This window comes from Carettochelys insculpta, chromosome 6 (genome assembly GCF_033958435.1).
Source record: "Carettochelys insculpta isolate YL-2023 chromosome 6, ASM3395843v1, whole genome shotgun sequence".
Lineage (NCBI taxonomy): Eukaryota > Metazoa > Chordata > Testudines > Carettochelyidae > Carettochelys > Carettochelys insculpta.
The window spans coordinates 70,686,236-70,705,882 of NC_134142.1; the positions used below are offsets into that span (position 1 = coordinate 70,686,236).

The window sequence follows — 19,647 nt, forward strand, 5'->3', positions numbered from 1 at the left end:
GTATGAAGCTGCCATAAATGTGCTTGGCATAAATAATAAGTACTGAAAGAAAGAGGAGGTTTAAAAAAAATCAGCTGGAAGAAAATCAAATCGGTGATTAAGAAAATAAAGGCTTCCAAGGTTTAAAAAAAAAAAAAAAAGAACAAAAAAAACCCTCAGTAAATTCACAAGCAGGAGATTAAAATCTAGTTATATAGTGTATTGTGCCTATAAAAATGAAGGAAGAGCACATGAGTATAATACGTCTTCCTCTTCAACAATCACTCTGCTCAGAATTGTCTCTCACTGATGCTCACTGTTATGTTGACAGTTTTCCATTTAGTATTTGCGCTCCTTGGCAGTTAAATCAGTGATGCCATTCCCTTTCCTCTGTCCCCTCTGAAAAAGACACCACATGATTCCAATCTCATCTCCCTCATTATAGACTCAACAAATGATACAAAGACTGCTACCAAAGTAAAGTACGTTTCATCATATCTAAGTCTGTCCCCAATTACAACTAGACACACACAGGATATAACAATATAGATTTTCTATGCTCAGCTGTAAGAACCAGATACTCACAAAGATGGGTCTTGGACCAGATCTTTAAGGTTTATCCCACTACGATCTTCAGCAAGGTTTCTGAAGCAACTGTCGCTCACTAAAAAAGATAACCACAAGAAATGAAACTTTGAAAATTGCATACAGTATTTCTAAGCCAAGTAATAATATCTGTTTGGTTTGCATGTTTTGTTGATTTAAAGAAAAGCTCAGAACTCATCTATTAAATTACTTTTCAATGAGGTTTCACCTAATTTAGTTCTTTATTGGAGAAGGGACTTGAGGCTCTGGAGGAAAGCAGAGCTTCTCAAGGACTGTGGTGTTCAATATGCTTGTCGTGTGGCAAACTGAACACCAGGCGTGGCAAGTGCAGTTCCTTAGAGCTGCACATGTGGAACGCCCTCCACCCACGTGCCCCACAAACTTCATGGGACAAGCATGTGGTGGCGGGGAGGTGACGGCTCTGGGGCCTGGCACGGCTCCAGCCCCAGGGCTTGGTTTTGTTTTGTTTTGTTTTTCTTTGCGGGGGCGGGGGGAGAGATATATTTTGAGTGCTGGCGGGGGTGTGGCAATCCTTTAATTTGTATTGGACACCACTGCTCAAGGAACTCTTGAAATTTGCTTAGGCACAAAGAGATCCAAAACTTGTCATAAGACCAACCATTAAGTACCTCAACCAGGTCTCTCAATGCTCCTAAATCACTTGCTTTAACACTCTTAGCACACAATCTCAACAAACATGACGCTGGAATCATAAATACACAGAAATATTAAACATTATAGTGTGATGTGTCAATCACACACAATTCAATACTCTGGAGGGTTGGAAATATTGAGAATTGCTACATATTAACATCAAGTTTTCAATAGCATAGTACAAATTGTTTACTTGAACTGCAGCTAAAAATGTACAATAACTTAAATGGTGGAATTACTAATACAATTTATAAATTATATAACAGTTTCAGTGGCATAACCCAAGTAGGAGATTTACCATAATAATCCAAGACACAGTGAATGAACAGGAGATGTGGCATGGAAGCATTCCAGAATACTCTGGTGAGTCAGCAAGTGGCCCTCGCTGTGAGTCACCTGCTAAGGAGGGAGAAAGGGCACAGTGGCCCAAGACGGCCTCACTAGTGGCCTGTGCAGTTGGCCCAGGGCTGCATGAGCAGCTCTAGCAAACCATGGGCCAGACGCTTCAGCCACTGCAGAAGTGGAATAGATGATCTCTCAGAATCCTTTCCAGTCCTATGATAGATAATTAAAATGTATGTGCTCCACTGAATATTGCATGCACATTAACCAATCAAAAGATGCTGCAGATTATAAAAATGAATAAAAACAAACATGCAAAATGAAACAGCTGCAAAAATATTGTGAACCTAGATTAAACCCATTAGTCAAAGTTTTATTGTTAATCTTGATCAGAAAGAGAGTAAATAAAACCTCCACATTCATCAACCAAGAGTTTGTATGCTTACAAATCCTAACAAATGAAGCAATGAAACTGGCAGAGCTGAAATACCACCACACAACAAGGCACCTGAAGTATAAAGACAAATTCAGAGACAACAAAAGAAAGATTACCAGTGACAGAAAACTCAAATGACAAACGTAACACTGGTCCAGGAAAGGCTCTGAAACCCTTAGTGCTTGCAATTGCAAAGAGTAAAAGTCCAGTGCCACTGAAGAACTGATTCATACAGCTGCTGCAGAAAGGTGGAAAGTGACAGTAAGTAAAGATGTAGGACCATACCACTTTATAACAAACACAATTAGTAGGAGAACTGAAGAGCTTCTAAATTTTATAAAATGCCAACGAAGTGAAAGAATTTGCAATTCAGCTTCATGAGACATATGATGTTGGTTCTATAACATAATTGTTAGGTTTTATTCATTGGGTTTGGCTGGAGGAAATTTTGGGGGATTTTCTTTTCTTTGCCAGGAATTAGCAGAATGGACAATAGGTCAGGAAATACTGAAATTATTGTCTATTTCATGAAAGCTGAATTACTGAATTGGGAGAAATATACTGCTGTTTGCATGGATGGTGGTGCCACTATAAGCAAGCAGTAAGAGTAGTGTCATTGCTAGAATTTGAGCCATAAGCCCACAGGTAATTGTTACACTATGGGCTTCTCTACACTTGCCCCCAGCTTTGAAGGGGGCATGTTAATCAGAGCAATGGGAGGTTACTGATGAAGTGCTGTGGCAAATACACAGCACTTCGTTAGGCTAATTCTCCCCCACGTCAACTTCGAAGCTTCAAAGTCAAGCTTCGAAGTGGTGGCATGCATGTAGCTGCGGGCACTTCGAAGCACCTGCGCTACTTCTAAGTCCCTTTGATGGGTTTGGTCCTGCCTAGAACAGGGGGCTGGACTTGATAGCTTTTTTGGGTCTCTTCCAGCTCTACTGTTCTATGATTCTATGATACTCCTCAAAATTTTGAGGAGTAAACGGACTTCGAAGTAGTGCAGGCACTTTGAAGTGCTCATGGCGACATGCATGCCAGCAATTTGAAGTTTGAGGCTTTGAAGTTGCCACAGGGGAGAACTAGCCTAATGAAGTGTTGCGTATTCACCACAGCATTTCATTAGTAATCTCCTGCCACCCTGGTTAACATGCACCCTTTGAAGTTGGGGGCAAGTGTAGACTGAGCCTACATGTAGCATTGCTGGGCTCTTGCATCAAAGAAAATGGAATCTGAATTACATGACACACTTTCACCAATCAATTTCTCAAATGAAGTTCCTGATTGTATTTAAAAAGGGGTACATCAACACAAAACCTGGCCTTAATACAAAGAGTTTCCTTGCTATAAATTTCCTTACAATGCATTTACCATAAATGTTATGATTAATTTTTCCTTATATATTAACCATTTTTTAAATAAATACCTTTAATCATATTCTTTTTAGGAAATTCCAACTTAAGAACATGTCTCAATCTTTTTTGACCTAGTTGTCTCCATGGTGTTCTTTTCTGAACATGCCACAGCAGAATTTGACTTCTTTTTCCTTAATACAAAAACTACCTTAAAACAGGGGCACTCCAATTTTATTCAGCCTGACAACTCCCCTCCCCTGCTTCTGACAGCAAGAATCACTACACAATTCCAGGAGGGGAACAAAAGTCCAAGTCTATACAAACCTAGGCACCCTGCTTAGGAGAGCCAAAGCCAAAACCTGAGCTGCTGGGCAGTGGGGCCAGCTTCAGCCTTATTAACCCTCAGAAAATTAACACCAGGAATGGCAACCCCAATAACATGGGCTCAACCCACAGTTTGAGAAAAGCTGCCTTAGAATTTGGCTTAGCTAACAGAAGTTCTCTAAGTGAAACAAAAGTGATTGTGGGATCCTTAAGCTAAGTGGCTGTCTGTAGTGTGTGTGTGCTGGGGTTTACTTGCTGGTTTCACAGAATAATAGAATGCTAGAACTGGAACGGACCTTGAGAGGTCATTGAGTCCGGCCCACTGTCCTCATGGAAGGACGAAGTACCGTCTAGACCATCCCTGATAGTTATTTATCTAACCTGTTCTTAAATATCTCCAGAGATGAGATTCCACAACCTCCACAGGCAATTTATTCCAGTGTTTGACCACCCTGACAGTTAGGAACTTTTTCCTAATGTCCAGCCTAAACCTCTCTTGCTGCAGTTTAAGCCCATTGCTTCTTGTTCTATGCTCAGAGGCCAAGAGGAACAAGTTTTCTCCCTCCTTCTTATGACACCCTTTTAGATACCTGAAAACTGCTATCTTCTTTTTTCCAAACTAAACAAGCCCAATTCTTTCAGCCTTTCTTCATAGGTCATGTTCTCTAGACCTCTCATCATTCTCGTTGCTCTTTTCTGGACCCTTTCCAATTTCTCCACATCTTTCTTGAAATGCGGTGCCCAGAACTGGACACAATACTCCAACTGAGGCCTAACCAGCACAGAGTAGAGCAGAAGAATGACTTCTCATGTCTTGCTCAGAACAAACCTGTTAATGCATCCCAGAATCAGCTTTGCTTTTTTTGCAACAGCCTCACGCTGTTGACTCATATTTAGCTTGTGGCCCTTTCCTTAAAGATACCGTGTGCTGAGCTTGTGTTTGTCTGTCTGTGTGGAGAGACATATGCTGAACTGCTTGTTTGAAGTACCGTGCGCTAAGGCTGGCAGATGGAAGATGTGAGCTACTTAACAAGGATTTGAAATCTATAACCCTGCTCATTTGTCAAGGCTTTACCAGAGGTGGGATATCAGGAAGGCCAGGACTATATAAAGCCTGCTAGTAAGTGACCAGAGAGCTTAGCAAACAAGAGCATCTAATAGGGAGTTTCATGTGGGACTTTAGAGGGGGAGTTTGAAAGGGGTTAGATATACTGACGTTCTTTAAAACCTCTTTTCAACTAAACTAAAACTAAAACTACTTGACTTTTATTTCACTCAGCACATGGTAGGCCTGTGGAACTCCTTGCCAGAAGTTGTTGTAAAAAACAGGACTTAAACAGGGTTTAAAAAAGAACTAGATACATTCATGGAGGTTAGGTCCATCAATTACTATTAGCTAGGATGTGTAGGAATGGTGTCCCTAGCATCTCTTTGTCAGAGGCTAGAAATGCATGACAGGAGAGAGATCACTGAATGACTACCTATTCCATTCACTCCCTCTGGGGCATCTGGCGTTGTCCAATGTTGGAAGACAGGATACCGGGCTAAATGGACTTGTGTTCCTAGAATTATCAATTGTATCACTGCATTGCTCAGAAGTCTCAATTCAGTTTCACGTACGTAGCAATCGTTGGCCAGAACTGGCAAGATGTCTGAAACTCAATTTTCAGTGCACAGTTACAAAATAGTTCTGGGCACTGTTTGCGTATATAGTATCAGGAACTGTCTCTCACAGTTGCTTACAAATCTAAAGTCCTGATGCAATAAATATGTAGACACTATGGCTACAACTACACTAGAGGTTTTTGTCAACAAAACTCAGGGAGTGCCCAGATTCCCCAAGGCATTCTGTCCACAGTAAATCAACAGAATGCAGTACTTTTGCCAAGAGCATTATCCTGCTCCCCAGGAGGAAGAACGCCTGTACTGACAGAGCTCTGTCAGTCTGGACATTCTGGGGGGCTTCTGTTGACAGAAAAGGCCTCCGGGTAGGCGCCGCAGGGGGGCCCTGTCCACAGCAAGTAGAGCTCTATGGTCCCTACCTTTGGCCATTCTTGTTGCCTGGGAAACCCTGTGGCATGAAGCTGAGAGCATTGGAGCACCGGAACAGCAGGCTGTTTGTCCCCAAACCCTCTGAGCCACTCCTTCCAGCAGAACCTTTACAGACAGCAGAGAGCCAGGCCCCTTGCTACTCCCTGGCCCTTCAAGGGAAGCAGCCAGAGGGATCACAGGTGTCACCAGAGGGCACGAAGCATTGGGCCCCCTCCCAGACCGAGGCTGAGGTCCAGGCCATGTTGGACTTGTGAGGTGAGGAAGAGACCCTCCTCGACCCCAAAGCCAAGTGCTGCAATGCCCCCACATACGCCTGGCTGACCATTGCCCTGGCAGCATGGGGCCACCCCGCTTGCACCATGGAGCAGGTGTGGGCCCAGGTGAAAGAGTACCAGCAGGAAATCTGGGGCAGGGCCCACAACCTGCCCTACTACAGGGAGCTGCATGAGCCCCTGGGGGTGGATCACACATGCACTCTGCTTGCCTTTTTAAACAGAGTGGAGGAGGCTGCCCCAACAGACGGAGCCCAGCGAGAAGGAGCAGCAGCACTCTGGGACCCAATCCCTGCCAGAGCCAGAGGTGGACATGGGGTGCAAGGCAAGTGGCAACACACTGGTCATCACCCTCAAGTCAGACCCCTCCAGCCAGACCACCTCCAGAGCATCCACAGAGCTGGGCAAGAGGCCCTCTGGTAAGTATCCCACGCGTCACACATCCCAGAGCATGGGAGGTGGAGGTAGACGCACACAGGGCATGCTGTGAGCTTTGTCTGACTGCCTCAAACAGGACATTGTGTTGTGGTCCCAGCACGTGGAATCATATGCAAAGTAGCATGCGCCACCCAGACCCAGCAGGCACCAGCCTGCTGCCAGCCTCATGGCAGGCTGGACGAGCTCCCGGCCCCGGGGGAATGCAGGGGGACCTGTCAGCCCCTGCCATGGCTGGAAGCAGGCTAGACACACAGGCTCCAGCCTGACCCCAGCCACACAGAGGAGTGTAGCTCCCGGCACACGTGCATGTCCCCAGGCAGTAATCAGCACCTGCTTCCACAGACAAGCACTGCCAGCCACACAAAGAGGGCCAAGCTGTGTTCGGATCACCCACCATCCATGAGGGGACCCCTCTGTGGCTGGCCAACCCTCCTTAGACACTAGCCCATAGGCAGGAGGGAGGTGGGGGGGGGGCCGCAGAAGTCAGCCCAGTCCCTGAGGCACTGTAGAGTCCTGCCATGCAGGCCACACGTGTCTGTGCTCTCAAGACCTCCACATCCCATGGGTCAGGGATTGTTGGTTGCTGCTCACGGTGGGGGGCAGGGCCTTAGAGACTGTACTGAGTGAATTTCTCACCATCCCCTCCTTGTCTTCCATACATTTGGACCTGCACCGAACAAGAGCTGAGCCAGCCTCACTTCCCCACCAGGGCAGGCCAGCCCCACCCCAGCACCGGAGCAAGACAGCCCCAAACCAGTTCCAGGGTGAGCCAGCACCCCTCCCCCTCCCCCACACACCAAGAGGGCATGCCCATGGCTGGAGAGACCGCTGCTGGGCAAACATGGACCTCCAGAGGGCCCACACTGCTGCGCAGTAGAGGCTCATGGATCGCAGCTGCTGATGGAACAGGGATGACCAGGAGTGGCAGTGGCAGTCCTGGAACGAACTGATACCCTGCTTTGACGCCATCACTGGCTTCTAGCAGGAACTGTTGGCCCAGCTGCCCGCGGTTGCTGCCCCCACCGCTCAGCCCAGCCCTGCCCACCCTGCCCTTCCCCCTGCTGGCCATCCTTCAGTGTTTCCTTGAGGTTTGGCAGTGGCTGAGGGCCAGGCCCAACCCCTGGCCATGCCTGCCCATCCCCCCGTCCTCCCAGACCTGCCACCACCGTATGTCCGCGTACTCCTGGCCATAACCAAGCCCCAACAGGGACCCTGAACCTGTGGTGGAAAAGGAACCCAAGGCCCACAGCACAAGGGGTTGTGACCACCCACCTATGGGCTGAGGTCCCCAAGCCCCTCATAGGAGTTCTGATGCTCCCCCCACCTTTTCCAACCCTCCACACACTGTATATATTTCACTGCTTTTGCACCATTTGTAAATAGTTTTGTATTACACCCTTTATTTTCACACTGATTAACCTTGTTTAACTTTAAGGGTATTTCTCACTACTGCTCCTGGAAGAGACTGCCAGCAACATGACCCTATCTGATGGGGTTCTGGGGGCCGTTCTGTCCAGAAAGTGGCCAAGCAGTCTGCAAACTGTCAATAGTATGGATGGCTTTTTCGATCCACTTTGCAGTCTGACCATGATCTGTTGACAAAAGTTTTGTCAGAAGATATCTTCTGACAAACTTTTGTTGACAGATTGCTCTAATCTTGACATAGTCATATACATAAGTGGTCCCTTTCTGAGTTACAGATGCACCCTTTTGTAACAAAAAATAACTGCTTTTGGAACTGAAATTTTAGGCCCTAAAAAAGGATAGCAGTAGCTATCTTTTCCAAACTATAAAATGCTTCATCATCAGCAATAGCATTCCTTGCCTTATGGGTATGTCTTTACAAAAAGAACACTCTCTCTCATTTTAGCAGGTTTAAATGAACTTTAACTTCACCATGAAGCCTCTACACATTCCATGCCAGTCTCAAGCCTCAGTCTCAAGGGTTGGTCAGCTGAGTGATGATGCGCTGACTGTAAAACAACAATCTGAATGAAATCTGATGCCAGTACAACTAACTGATAAAAGATGCTGGTTTGGATGTTGCCCGGATACACAAGGTCTGCGATACCAATCGACCGATCAGGTTTGGGTCAATAAGCTGGCTACCAAAAGAAAATTATAACTAAAACATATACTATAATTTGGAATGTGGCATGTCCAAACACTGTGGGTGACTGAGAAGTTAGAGCTACTTTCACAGGAGATGAAAAGATACTGATGCAGTATACTTGGACAGCATCAGGAGAGATATGCAATTGTGAAGTCATTTGGTAAGGGAACGAAATAAAGCATGAGGCAGGAATTGGATTCCTTCTTAGAAAAAGAGCTAAAGGAGCATTGTTAGGATACAAACAGACGAGTGCAAGAATGATGGTAGCGACATTTGAAGCGAAACCGTTCAACATCTCGGTCGTTCAGGTGTATGCATCCACATCAGACAGTACTGAAGAAGAGATCAAGCTTTTCTATAAAGACTTGACAAAGATGCTGCAAGAGATACTGAAGATAGATGTGTTGATTATGGGAGGAGATTGGAGGTTTTTATATGGCAAAACAAACAAGGTGAGAAACTACTAGAGTTTGCTACAGAGCACAAGATGGTTATCTGCAACATGAGATTCCAACAAAAGGACTGTAGGAATGGACACAGCGATCGAACAACGGGAAGTCCAAGAACACGATAGATAATGATCTTGATAGGAAGAAGATGGGTAATAACAGTACAACAGTGCTGAACTTTCCAAGGAGCAGATATAGACTCAGACCACAGGTCAGTGATTGCAAACATCAAGATAAAACTCAAGAGAAAGTATAAGACACAGTTTAAAGAAAGAAGAAATGTGGTGAGGCTAGGTGAGAAAAATTGAGAATGCGTACAGAGCAGCGCTCAAAGATCAGGAAAGCAGGCACAGAGAAGCACCTAGATAAGAGAGTCGAAGGAATAGCCATGATGATAGAAGAGGCAACTGAGCAGACGGGTCTGGAAGAAGAGAAAAATCAGTAAGTGGATTATACAGAAGACACTGAAGTTGGTCCAAATAATTGAGCACTGAAGATCAGAAGGGATGTTTCCGAGAGGGAAGAACATGAATATGGAGCGAGATGCAATGAGGTAAGGAAAATGGCCAGAATGGACAGGGTGAAATGATTAGAGGAGTAGTGTGAAGATACAGAGAGGTATTATGGGGAGTGTAAGATCAGAGAGGCGTATAAGATAACCAGGAATATTAACAGGAAGTGGCAGTTGAAGAAAAATAGCAATCAAAGACGAGAATGACAAGGTGCCCATGAATAAATTTGTGCAGTGATGGATGACATATTGCACTGATCTGCACAAAGAACAGTTGGACGAGAAAGTCTCAGAGAGACTAATCAAAGAACTGAAAGAAATATCCCTGCCAAGCGTTGAGAGTGAGACCGATATTTCAGAGGAAGTAGAAAGAGCTGTGAAATGACTGAACAACAAAAGCCCTGGAAATGATACAATGGAAAGGAACCTAGGGGTTCTGGTGGATGGAAGACTGGATATGAGTAAACAGTGTGCTCTTGTAGCCAAGAAAGCTAACGGCATACTAGGGTGTATTAGGAGGAGCATTTCGAGCAGATCTAGATAAGCAGTTATTCCCCTCTATTCGGCACTGGTGAGCCTACATCTTGAATATTGCGTCCAGTTTTGCCCCCCTGCCCCGTATATAAAGGATGTGAATTTGCTGAAGCACAAGACTTACCGAGGACAGGCTGAGAGATCTGGGCTTGTTTAGTTTACAGAAGAGAATACAGGGGTGATTTAATAGCAGCCTTCAACTTACTGAAGGGGAGCTCTAAAGAAGAAGGTGAGAAACTGTTCTCAGTGGTGTCAGATGGCAGAACAAGGAGTAATGGTCTGAAGTTGAAGAGGGAGAGGTGTAGGTTAGATATTAGGAAAAACTACTTCACCAGAAGGGTGGTGAAACATTGGAATGCGCTGCCTAGAGAGGTGGTGGATTCTCTATACCTCGAGGCTTTTAAGTCCTGGCTGGACAAGGTCCTGGCTGGGATGACTTAGTGGGGGTTGATCCTGCTTGAAGCTGGGGGCTGGACTAGATGATCTCCTGAGGTCCCTTCCAGCCCTATGATTCTGCGATAAGCTCACAGGAGAGATGATCAAATATGGCAGAGAAAGTATAATTCAGAAAATACACTGGCTATGTTGTACAATGCGGATAGAAGAGAAGGCACCTAAGAAACGAACCAGAACATCTACAATTGCTGTGTTGATTTTCTGAAGGCATTTGACAGTATAGATCAGAATGTGACTTGAGCAATGTTAGAATCATATGGAGTGGACAGCGGACTGACAGGGTTGTTGAAGGATATCAACAACAATGCAGAGGCAGGGGTGAGAATGTGTGGAGAGTTGGGAAGCTGGTTTAAATTAGCAGAGGTATGAGACAAGGAGATTCAATATTGCCAAGTATCTTCATCATACACATAGAGAGAGTGATGGACAAGATCAAGGAGGAGATAGAAGGGATATCAGTGCACGGGATGAGAATTGAGGTTCGCAGATGATACAGTCATCAACGAGGAAGATGAAGAAAAGCTAGAGAGAATGGTGCAAGTGCTAGCAATATGGACTGATTATGAACATTGAAAAAATGAAAATAATGGTATTTTGAGGTAAGGAAATAGGCAGGAAGATCAGTGTAGACAGGATCATACTAGAGAATATAGAGAAGTTCACGTACTTGGGGAGCAACATGACTTATGATCTAGACTGTAAAAAGGAAATAGCATCTAGAATAGTGAAAGCAAGAGCAAGTTTGAAGGTGATGGATAAGATCTGGAAAAGCAAAGCAATTAGCTTAGGAACAAAGCTGAGCATCTTAAAAACATGTATTCAGCTGCATATTGTAGGAATGTGAGATGTGGGTGATAATGAAAAATTCAGAGAAAAGGATACTGGCATTTGAGAGGAATTGTTAAAGATCCTGAACAGGATGGATGCAGAAGGTCACCAATGAGAAATTGTATAGGAAGAATCAGCTGAAAGAGAACCTACTGCAGAAGGTTATACAACGGAAGTTACAGCTATTTGAGCACATCTACAGAATGAACGAAAAACAAAAAGTCAAGAACCTGGATGGTTTGAATTGGAGAGGAAGACTCCACAGAGAATGGGTAGATGATACAGTAGCTTGGTGCAGAGATAGTCTACAGAAATTAAGCCACTCTGAACTGGACAGGGAAAGATGGAAGGAAATAGTGAAGGACGCATTAGACACCAATGGACTCTGAGTCCATGGTTGTTGGTAAGGATGATGAAATGAACTTTGTTGACACATTTGTGTGCCCAGTGGATGCCAATGTGGCTCCTGAAGGCTACCTCTACATCAAATCAGCTAACTGCCCCAGACAAGTATCAGAGAGGTAGCAGTGTTAGTTTGTATCTTTGAGAACAACAAGAAGTCCTGTGGCACCGTATAGACCAAAAGATATTTTGGAGCATAAGCTTTCGTGGGCAAAAAGCCACCTCATCAGATGAGTTCATGCATCTGATGAAGCAGGTCTTTGCCCACAAAAGCTGGTGCTCCAACATATCTGTTAGTCTATAAGGTGCTCCAGGACTTCTTGTTGTGCCCCAGACATTTGTCAGCCAGAATTCATACCCTGTGTTATGTCCTCTTTCCTGTGGCATGAATAGAAGTCATTATGCAAGATTTCCACAAAGACTGGGTAGATGATATAGTAGATTGGTAGGGAGCTAGTCTACAGAAATTAAGCCACTCCGCACTGGACAGGGAAAGATGGAAGGAAATATTGAGGGAGGTATCAGACACCAAATGGTGCTGAGTCCATGGTTGTTTATGATGATGATGATGATGATGATGATGGTGCAAGACGTAATAGAGGCTTGTCCCACTCCTTCACTGAATATAGTTCATGGATATCAAAGTCAGCAAAATCAGTTTCAAAAATTGTGCTTAACTACCTGTACATGCACTCAAAGCACTCATTTTATGTATGATCTTAGGATGGGATCCTTAGGTCTTATAAATTACAATGCTGAGCATCACAGTATTTAATTTTTAGGTGCCTACAGAATCATAGGAAAAGCACTGCGATTCACTAAGCCAGAGTTAGGCAGCTTAGCTCCCTAATATTATGAATGGAGAGAGACAGACCCTAAGAATGCAAGCCACAAAGTCAGGCAAGCTGGGTGCTTACTAACCTATCTAATGTTTAGTAGTAAACTAGAACTGGGCAGAGAGGCATGTGCCAAACTGTATCTTGGCACCATGTGCAGAAGTTCAGGCTGCAGATAACTACTTTCTTTAATGATCTGTGAACCCAGGGAAGCCAGGGGTTGAGCACATAGGGACAAATACAAAACAAAAGGGTAATGGATTCAGTGAAATAGAACTGAAGGGGAGAAGGAGGAGGAGGAAAAGCAGCAGCTCCCTTATTATTTTTAGCCTAACAGACAGGATACTGACCAATCCCACTTGAATGCTCAATTCACGTTCCCCTCCCCTGGAGGGGACTAGAGATAGAACAGGGATGTGTCACTTCACAGTGGCAAAACCTAGCTACAGGACGAAGGATGTAAAACCCCATTTAATGGGGTAACCAGTTAAACCAAAGTGCTGCTCCAGCTCAGTTGGAGCTTCCCTGTCCATGGTACTGCTAGAAAGGTGGGGGACACTCAAGCATGGGTGGAGCAGCCCCGGTCCCCAGCATACCACAGGGAGAGACGCTCCAGCCACCACAGCAGCCCCAGTCCCTGGTACTGCAGGAGAAAGTGGTCTGCTGGAGCAGCTGTGTCCACAGCAGGGGGGCTCCTTGCTGGAGTGGTCCCCCCCTAGCTCTCCAGCTGCCCCCCCCCGCTTCCTAGTGTCCCCCAACCCCCAGCTGCTGTGGATGGAAACTGCTCCAGCGAGGTTGGTGCACCACTGTCCACAGTAGTCCCATGGGGCTGGAGCAACCCCCTGCCCGCTGTGGGCTGGGCAGCTCCAGAGCCTGCCAGCTAACCATAACTGCGAAGCCTCATCCTAAATGGATAACGCTTATCAGTTAACTGGCTAACCATTAACAACACTACACTGGACTACAGGATATTCTGATATGGAGCTCCCTCAATTTCTCTTACTGAAGTTGTTCCACTTTAAACAACTGAATAACTAAAAATTAACTGGGACAGAGGAATAGTTAGACTGACTCTCTAGCCCAGGTGACTGCAACCTGTCACTCTGGAGCTGCATAAGGCTCTTTAAGAAATTCTTTGTGGCTCCCAATGCCGTAATTGCAGAGTTAAAAAAAATTAAAAAAAAAACTTTGATTAATTTTGACAAATAATGAACATTTACAAACCCAAACACGAACAACTCATATCTAAATTGCAAACAATACAAGATCCCGAACGATCAGATAAATCTGATCTGTATCCAGTTCTGGGCCCCCCAGTATAAAAAGGATGTGGATGCATTGGAGAGGGTCCAGCAGAGAGCAACCAAAATGACTAAGGGGCTGCAGCACATTGCCTACAAAGAGAGAATGAGGGATTTGGGCTTATTTAGTTTGCAGAAGAGGAGAGGGGTGATTTGATAGCCTTCGACTTCCTGAGGGGCACTCTAAAGTGAATGGAGAGAGAGGCTGTTCTCCGTAGTAACAGATGGTAGAACAAGGAGCAACGATATCAAGTTACGGGATGGGATTGGTATAGTTTTGATATCTGGTGAAACACTGGAATGTGTTACTTAGAGGTGGTGAAGGACTAGGATGCATTAGCAAGTGACATCATGGAATCTCCATCCCTAGAGGCTTTCAAGTCCCAGCTTGACAAAGTACTGGCTGGGATGATTTAGTTAGGGTCGATCCTGCTTTAGGCAGTGAGCTGGACTCAATGACCCCCTGAGGCTCCTTCCAGCTCTAGGATTTTATGATTCTATGCTCAGACATCAGATTGACAGCTTGATACCTCAAGTGAGGATGTAGTGCACATGTCCATAGGGTGAGAAAAACAACAATTTAAATTAAATTAAATTAAATTTAAATAAAACACATCACCCTTAGGCACCAAGTATGTTTACATGCCTACCAGGTTAGGCAGCAACTGAGAGGGAGTATAGTGCAGTGCTCCATAATCGGTGCGCAGCAAAGCAACGCTTTGTGTGTCTCAGAGCCGTGCACTAAAAGTGCCATCTGCTGCTATGCGCACATGCCCTAGCGGTTGATGGGAGACGTGTGTGGTGGCAATGGTGGCTGGCATCAAGTTAGAGGCGGGGGGGGGCAGGTCTGGGTGTGTCTGGCTCTGGGAGAGTGGGGGGGATTTGGGGGTACCTGGGTTATGTATATTGGGTGTGAAATGTAGGTCTGGAAGGGATTTTCAGAGGTAATCAAGTTCAGCACGCTGTACTGGCACAATCCTAAATATATCTAGACCATCCCCGACAGATATTTGTCAAAGCTCTTCTTACGATAGCTAAATAGCTTTTTATAACATGCTTAATTAATTACTGTAGCTATCACACTTTTCTGTTACTAAACTTTTTTTTCTGAATTGGCTACATTAGTTCTTTTCAGGTTTTTAAGAACATAACGCGCATGATCATCCTGCAGTTTTCAAATGTTCAGTACAGTTAAAGTAAGCAAACCATTTTGAAACAAATGTTCTATTTACTTTTAAAACAAAAAAGCAGTCCAGTAGCAATTTAAAGACCAACAGAATAATTTATTAGGAGATGAGCTTTCGTGGGACAGACCCACTTCTTCAGATCATAGCCATACCAGAACAGACGCAATATTTAAGGTACAGGGAACCAAAAATAGTAATCAAGGCTGACAAATGAGAAAAAATATTATCAAGATGAGCAAATCAGAGAGTAGAGGGGCGGAAGGGGGGGTGTCAAGAATTAAATTAAGCCAAGTATGCAAAAGAGCCCCTACAGACAACCTCCCAACCTTATGAGGATTCTCACCCACAACCACAATTTATACCACAGAAACACCAGTCCTAGAACTTTTCCTTGCAACAAAGCCCATCACCAGCTTTGTCCACATATCTGTTCTGGAGATACAATCACTGGACCCAACCAGGTTAGTCACAGAATCATGGGCACATTCTCTTGTTCCTCAACTAATATCATATATGCCATAATGTGCCAACAATGCCCACATGCTTTGTATATTGGACAGACTTCAAACTCTCTTAGACAAAGAATAAATGGGCACAAAACAGACATAAAAACATTCCTGATCCACAAACTGGTCAGCCAGCATTTTAATGGAGTGGGTCATTTCTGTTAATGACCTGAAGGTTTGCATCTTACTGAAGAGGAATTTTCACACTACTTTGGAAAGAGGGGCTGCTGAACTCTCTTTTATATTCAAATTTGACACATTAACACATGGTTTGAACTGGGATGGGAATTTTCTGGGTCATTATAGGGGCTCTTTTGCATATTAGGCTTAATCTAATGCTTGACTCCCACCCCCCGTTCTGCTCCTCTCCTCTCTGATTTGCTCACTTTGATAATATTTTTCTGATTTGTCAACCTTGATTACTAGTTTTGGTTCTCTGTGCCTTAAATATTGAGTCTATTCTGGTATGGCTATGATTTGAAGACATGGGTCTGTCCCACAAAAACTCATCACCTAATAAATTATTCTGTTAGTCTTTAAAGTACTACTGGACTGCTTTTTTGTTTCGATAGCATATAGACTAGCATGGCTTTCTGTCCGTTACTATTTACTTTTGCTGTATGTCTGTCCCAAAAAAAAGGTTATATTTTTCAAATCAGAAAAAAGCAATTTATTTTAATCTTACTCTACTAGAAATTGCTATGTGAAAACAGGGAGTTATAACTGAAAATTTTGCATCTGTAGGATACCAGACACCTGCTATAACAAAATTAGTCACATCAACTCAAAATATATTAACAAATAGGCACTGTTTGTGACATCTGATGGAAAACATTTCATATCATAATACAGCCAATTCAGAAAAGTTGTTTAGTAACATAAAAATGTGATACCTACAGTAATTAAACATGTTATAAAAAGCTATTTAGGTGCACACAGTCAATTATAGGGAGACCAACAGGACCAACTAAGGTGTGTGTTGCTTAATTAGACCCATTACAAGAATTAACCCTTTACAATCTTGGATATTAGATCATATTTACATAACTATATTCCTCTTTCTCTAGCTTCATTTGTGTAAAGATGAAATCTTTGTGAATAGTGGGGAAAAGAAAATGATAGTTGTGGAGTTCAAACAATTTCTAAGCAACATGTGTAAAAATAAATTTTGGTGACAACACAACTAAAAATCTCATTCATGAAATTACATATTGCTGTGGCAAGAGAAAATTGCTTAAATATTTTTCTTAATAGTAGAATACAGCAGAACCAAAAATATTCACTACAGAATCTCCTTCTAAATTTACTTGAACTTCATACACAGCAAAAATTTGAACAGAAAAGTGAATGAATTCCTATACCAAAACCAGCAAAAAGTGCTGTGGCACCTCATAGACTAACAGATATTTTGGAGCACAAGCTTTCACAGGCAAAGACATGCTTCATCAAATGCATGTGTGGGGCCCCGCTCATGCATCTGATGAAGTGGGTCTTTGCCTACGAAAGCTTGTGCTCCAAAATATCTGTTAGTCTATGAGGTGCCACAGGACTTCTCGTTGTTCTCAAAGATACAGACTAACACAGCTACCTCTCTGATACTTATACCAAAAACAGCCTCAAGTAACAAAGGTAAAATGTTCTAAAATGATAATGAATTTTTAAATGTACATGCATTTCTTATATTCAAATACCATATGATGCTACTAATAGGATAATATTGTCACCAACACTAACAACCATCATGGGCTCAGCGCCACGTCTGATGCCTCCCTCTCCATTTCCTTCCATCTTTACCTGTCCAATGAGGAGCGGATTAGTTTGGTGTGGAGTTAGTCTACAGAATCTACTATATCATCTACCCATTTTCTGTGGGCTCTGCCTCTCCTGTTCGAACCTCCATTTCGCTGAACACTAGGGTCTCGACTTTTCATTTGTTGGTCATTCTGCAGATATGCCCAGATAGCTGCAATTCCTATCTCAGAACTCTATGCAACTATGCAGCCTACCCAGAATGGGGGAAAAAATTAAAATGTTAATAAATAAAATTGTCCCTCTTACATGAAGGGAGGTGGCCTGTGTCTCCATTCTTTACACTTTGTAGAAGTCTAAAGTCTGGAGGCTATGAAACAAGAATGCTTTATCTTGTTTCAGGAAGGTTTCCAACTTATTTTGCAGTTTATGAACAATGTTCATTGCAGGACTAAACAAAAAGTGCATTCAGAACACCTGTTCTAATTTGATGTGCACACTACTTACAAAACCTGTGGGTGTGCTCTACTATCCTGGGGGGGATGAAGGGAGGTTTGAAGGACGAGACTTGAAAAACTACAGCAAATGAAAGTTATGAAAGCAGGCTGATAATGTACAGAAAGGGCAGAGAAATGGAAGTTGGTGTGAAGTGGGTCATTATTTCTAAATACATTTATTGAGGGGTTTTCTTCTATTTTAGTTCCTCAAAAATAAAATAAAATAAAAAACCCACACCTTAGAAACACTTGGAATCCTTTGATTATAAAGCTAACTTAATTCATAAACTTTAAAAAGCATCTAGCTTAGTAATACACACACTACTGATTTTAGCCAATTAGTGAGTAGAGGTGATTCAAATTCAGGGATCTGATAAAAGGAGTTAGCAGAAACTGAAGTTTTCTGTGCTGTTTCTAAAACAGGTTTAGACAAATAAACACTCCCAGTGTTCCCACTTGGTTAAGACATGGGTTACAACTTAGAAACTGGATGTCTTTATACGTGCTGTTTTCAGTTTGACTTCCAGCTAATTCTCAAGCCAGCCAGCACAGATGACACAAGTCATATCTCCCACCTGAATTCAAGGCAGTCTCCAGGGTTGTTTTCCTCTTCACCACCTGAACCATTTATCGATCTGCAATGCATCATTGAGGCAGCCACATAAAAGCCTAATCCACCATTTCTAATTATACCCCTCTATCAGAGGCCACTTTCCAACAACTGCTTGCTTTTTCCATTTTTTTGCCAAATCTGCCTCAATATCATTGTAGTCTGTACTTCAAAGCCAACATAATCCTCAGTGTCCACTACTTCCTCCCAACATCAGTGGGAGTGAGTAAAGCAGGCCTACTAGCGTCTTCTCCTCCAGGGCCAAAGGGCACAGGAACCCATTCCCCCTTTAAGTGCACAGTTCATCTTACAGAAAAGGCTCGTTTTCAGAGTCCAGACATTAGCCAATTAAAATATACAGAAAACCCTTTGAAACCCTTCTCCTGCTTGCTTGAGCGAGCAGGCTCCTTTCACTCCCAACTGCTATCCATAGTACAAAGAAGAGACCAACTGCTACAACTTTAAATCACACCAAAAGTTCTCAAGGTTGGTATCTAATTGAGATTTTTTTCCCTAAGTTTCTCAGAACAAGGATCTCCCAGGTCCACTACTAAGAATTCCGAGACACTTCTAAAACTTTAGTGTCTTTTGAAAAAATCTCTTTAAAAACCACCTTATCATGAAATACCCATTCAGAATGTGAGTGAAACGATGACACTAGAATTTCGGAGCCAGTTTTGGACAACAAAACTAGCATTGTATAACTTTCTGCAGTAGGTTCTCTTTAGGCTGTATCTTCCTATATAATTCCTCGTTGGTGACCTTCTGCTTCCATCCTTTTCTCAGTATCTTTCTATAGCAATCCTCTTGAATACCAATATCCTTTTATTTTAATCTTTCATTATCACCCATGTCTCGCATCCATTCAACATGCTTCTGAATACATACATTTTCAAGATGCTCAGCTTTGTTCCTAAGCTAATCGCTTTGCTTTTCTGGATCATATCAATCGCCTTCAAACTCGCTCGCTTTCACTATCCTAGTCGCTATTTCCTTCTTACAGTCTAGATCGTATTGTTGCTCCCCAGATATGTGAACTTCTCTAAATTCTCTCATTTGATCCTGTCTACACTAATTTTCCTTCCTATATCCTTATGTCCAAATACCATTGTTTCTGTTTTATTAATGTTCATAATCAGTCCCTACCACTTCCTTTCCTTGTTTAGCACCTGCACTGTTCTTGCTAGCTTCTCTTCATCTTCTTCAATGA

General features: G+C 43.3%; 1 protein-coding gene across 19 annotated transcripts in view; it reads right to left on the reverse strand.

Annotated features, from left to right (window-relative positions):
* Nucleotides 1–19,647, reverse strand: part of GPHN (gephyrin) — a 535,600-nt gene that overhangs the window by 423,319 nt on the left and 92,634 nt on the right. For all 19 annotated transcript variants that reach the window (XM_074998888.1, XM_074998882.1, XM_074998890.1 and 16 more), the window contains exon 2: nucleotides 565–643. In XM_074998888.1, the coding sequence (XP_074854989.1) occupies nucleotides 565–643 (79 nt within the window). The remainder of the gene's footprint in view (nucleotides 1–564; nucleotides 644–19,647) is intronic.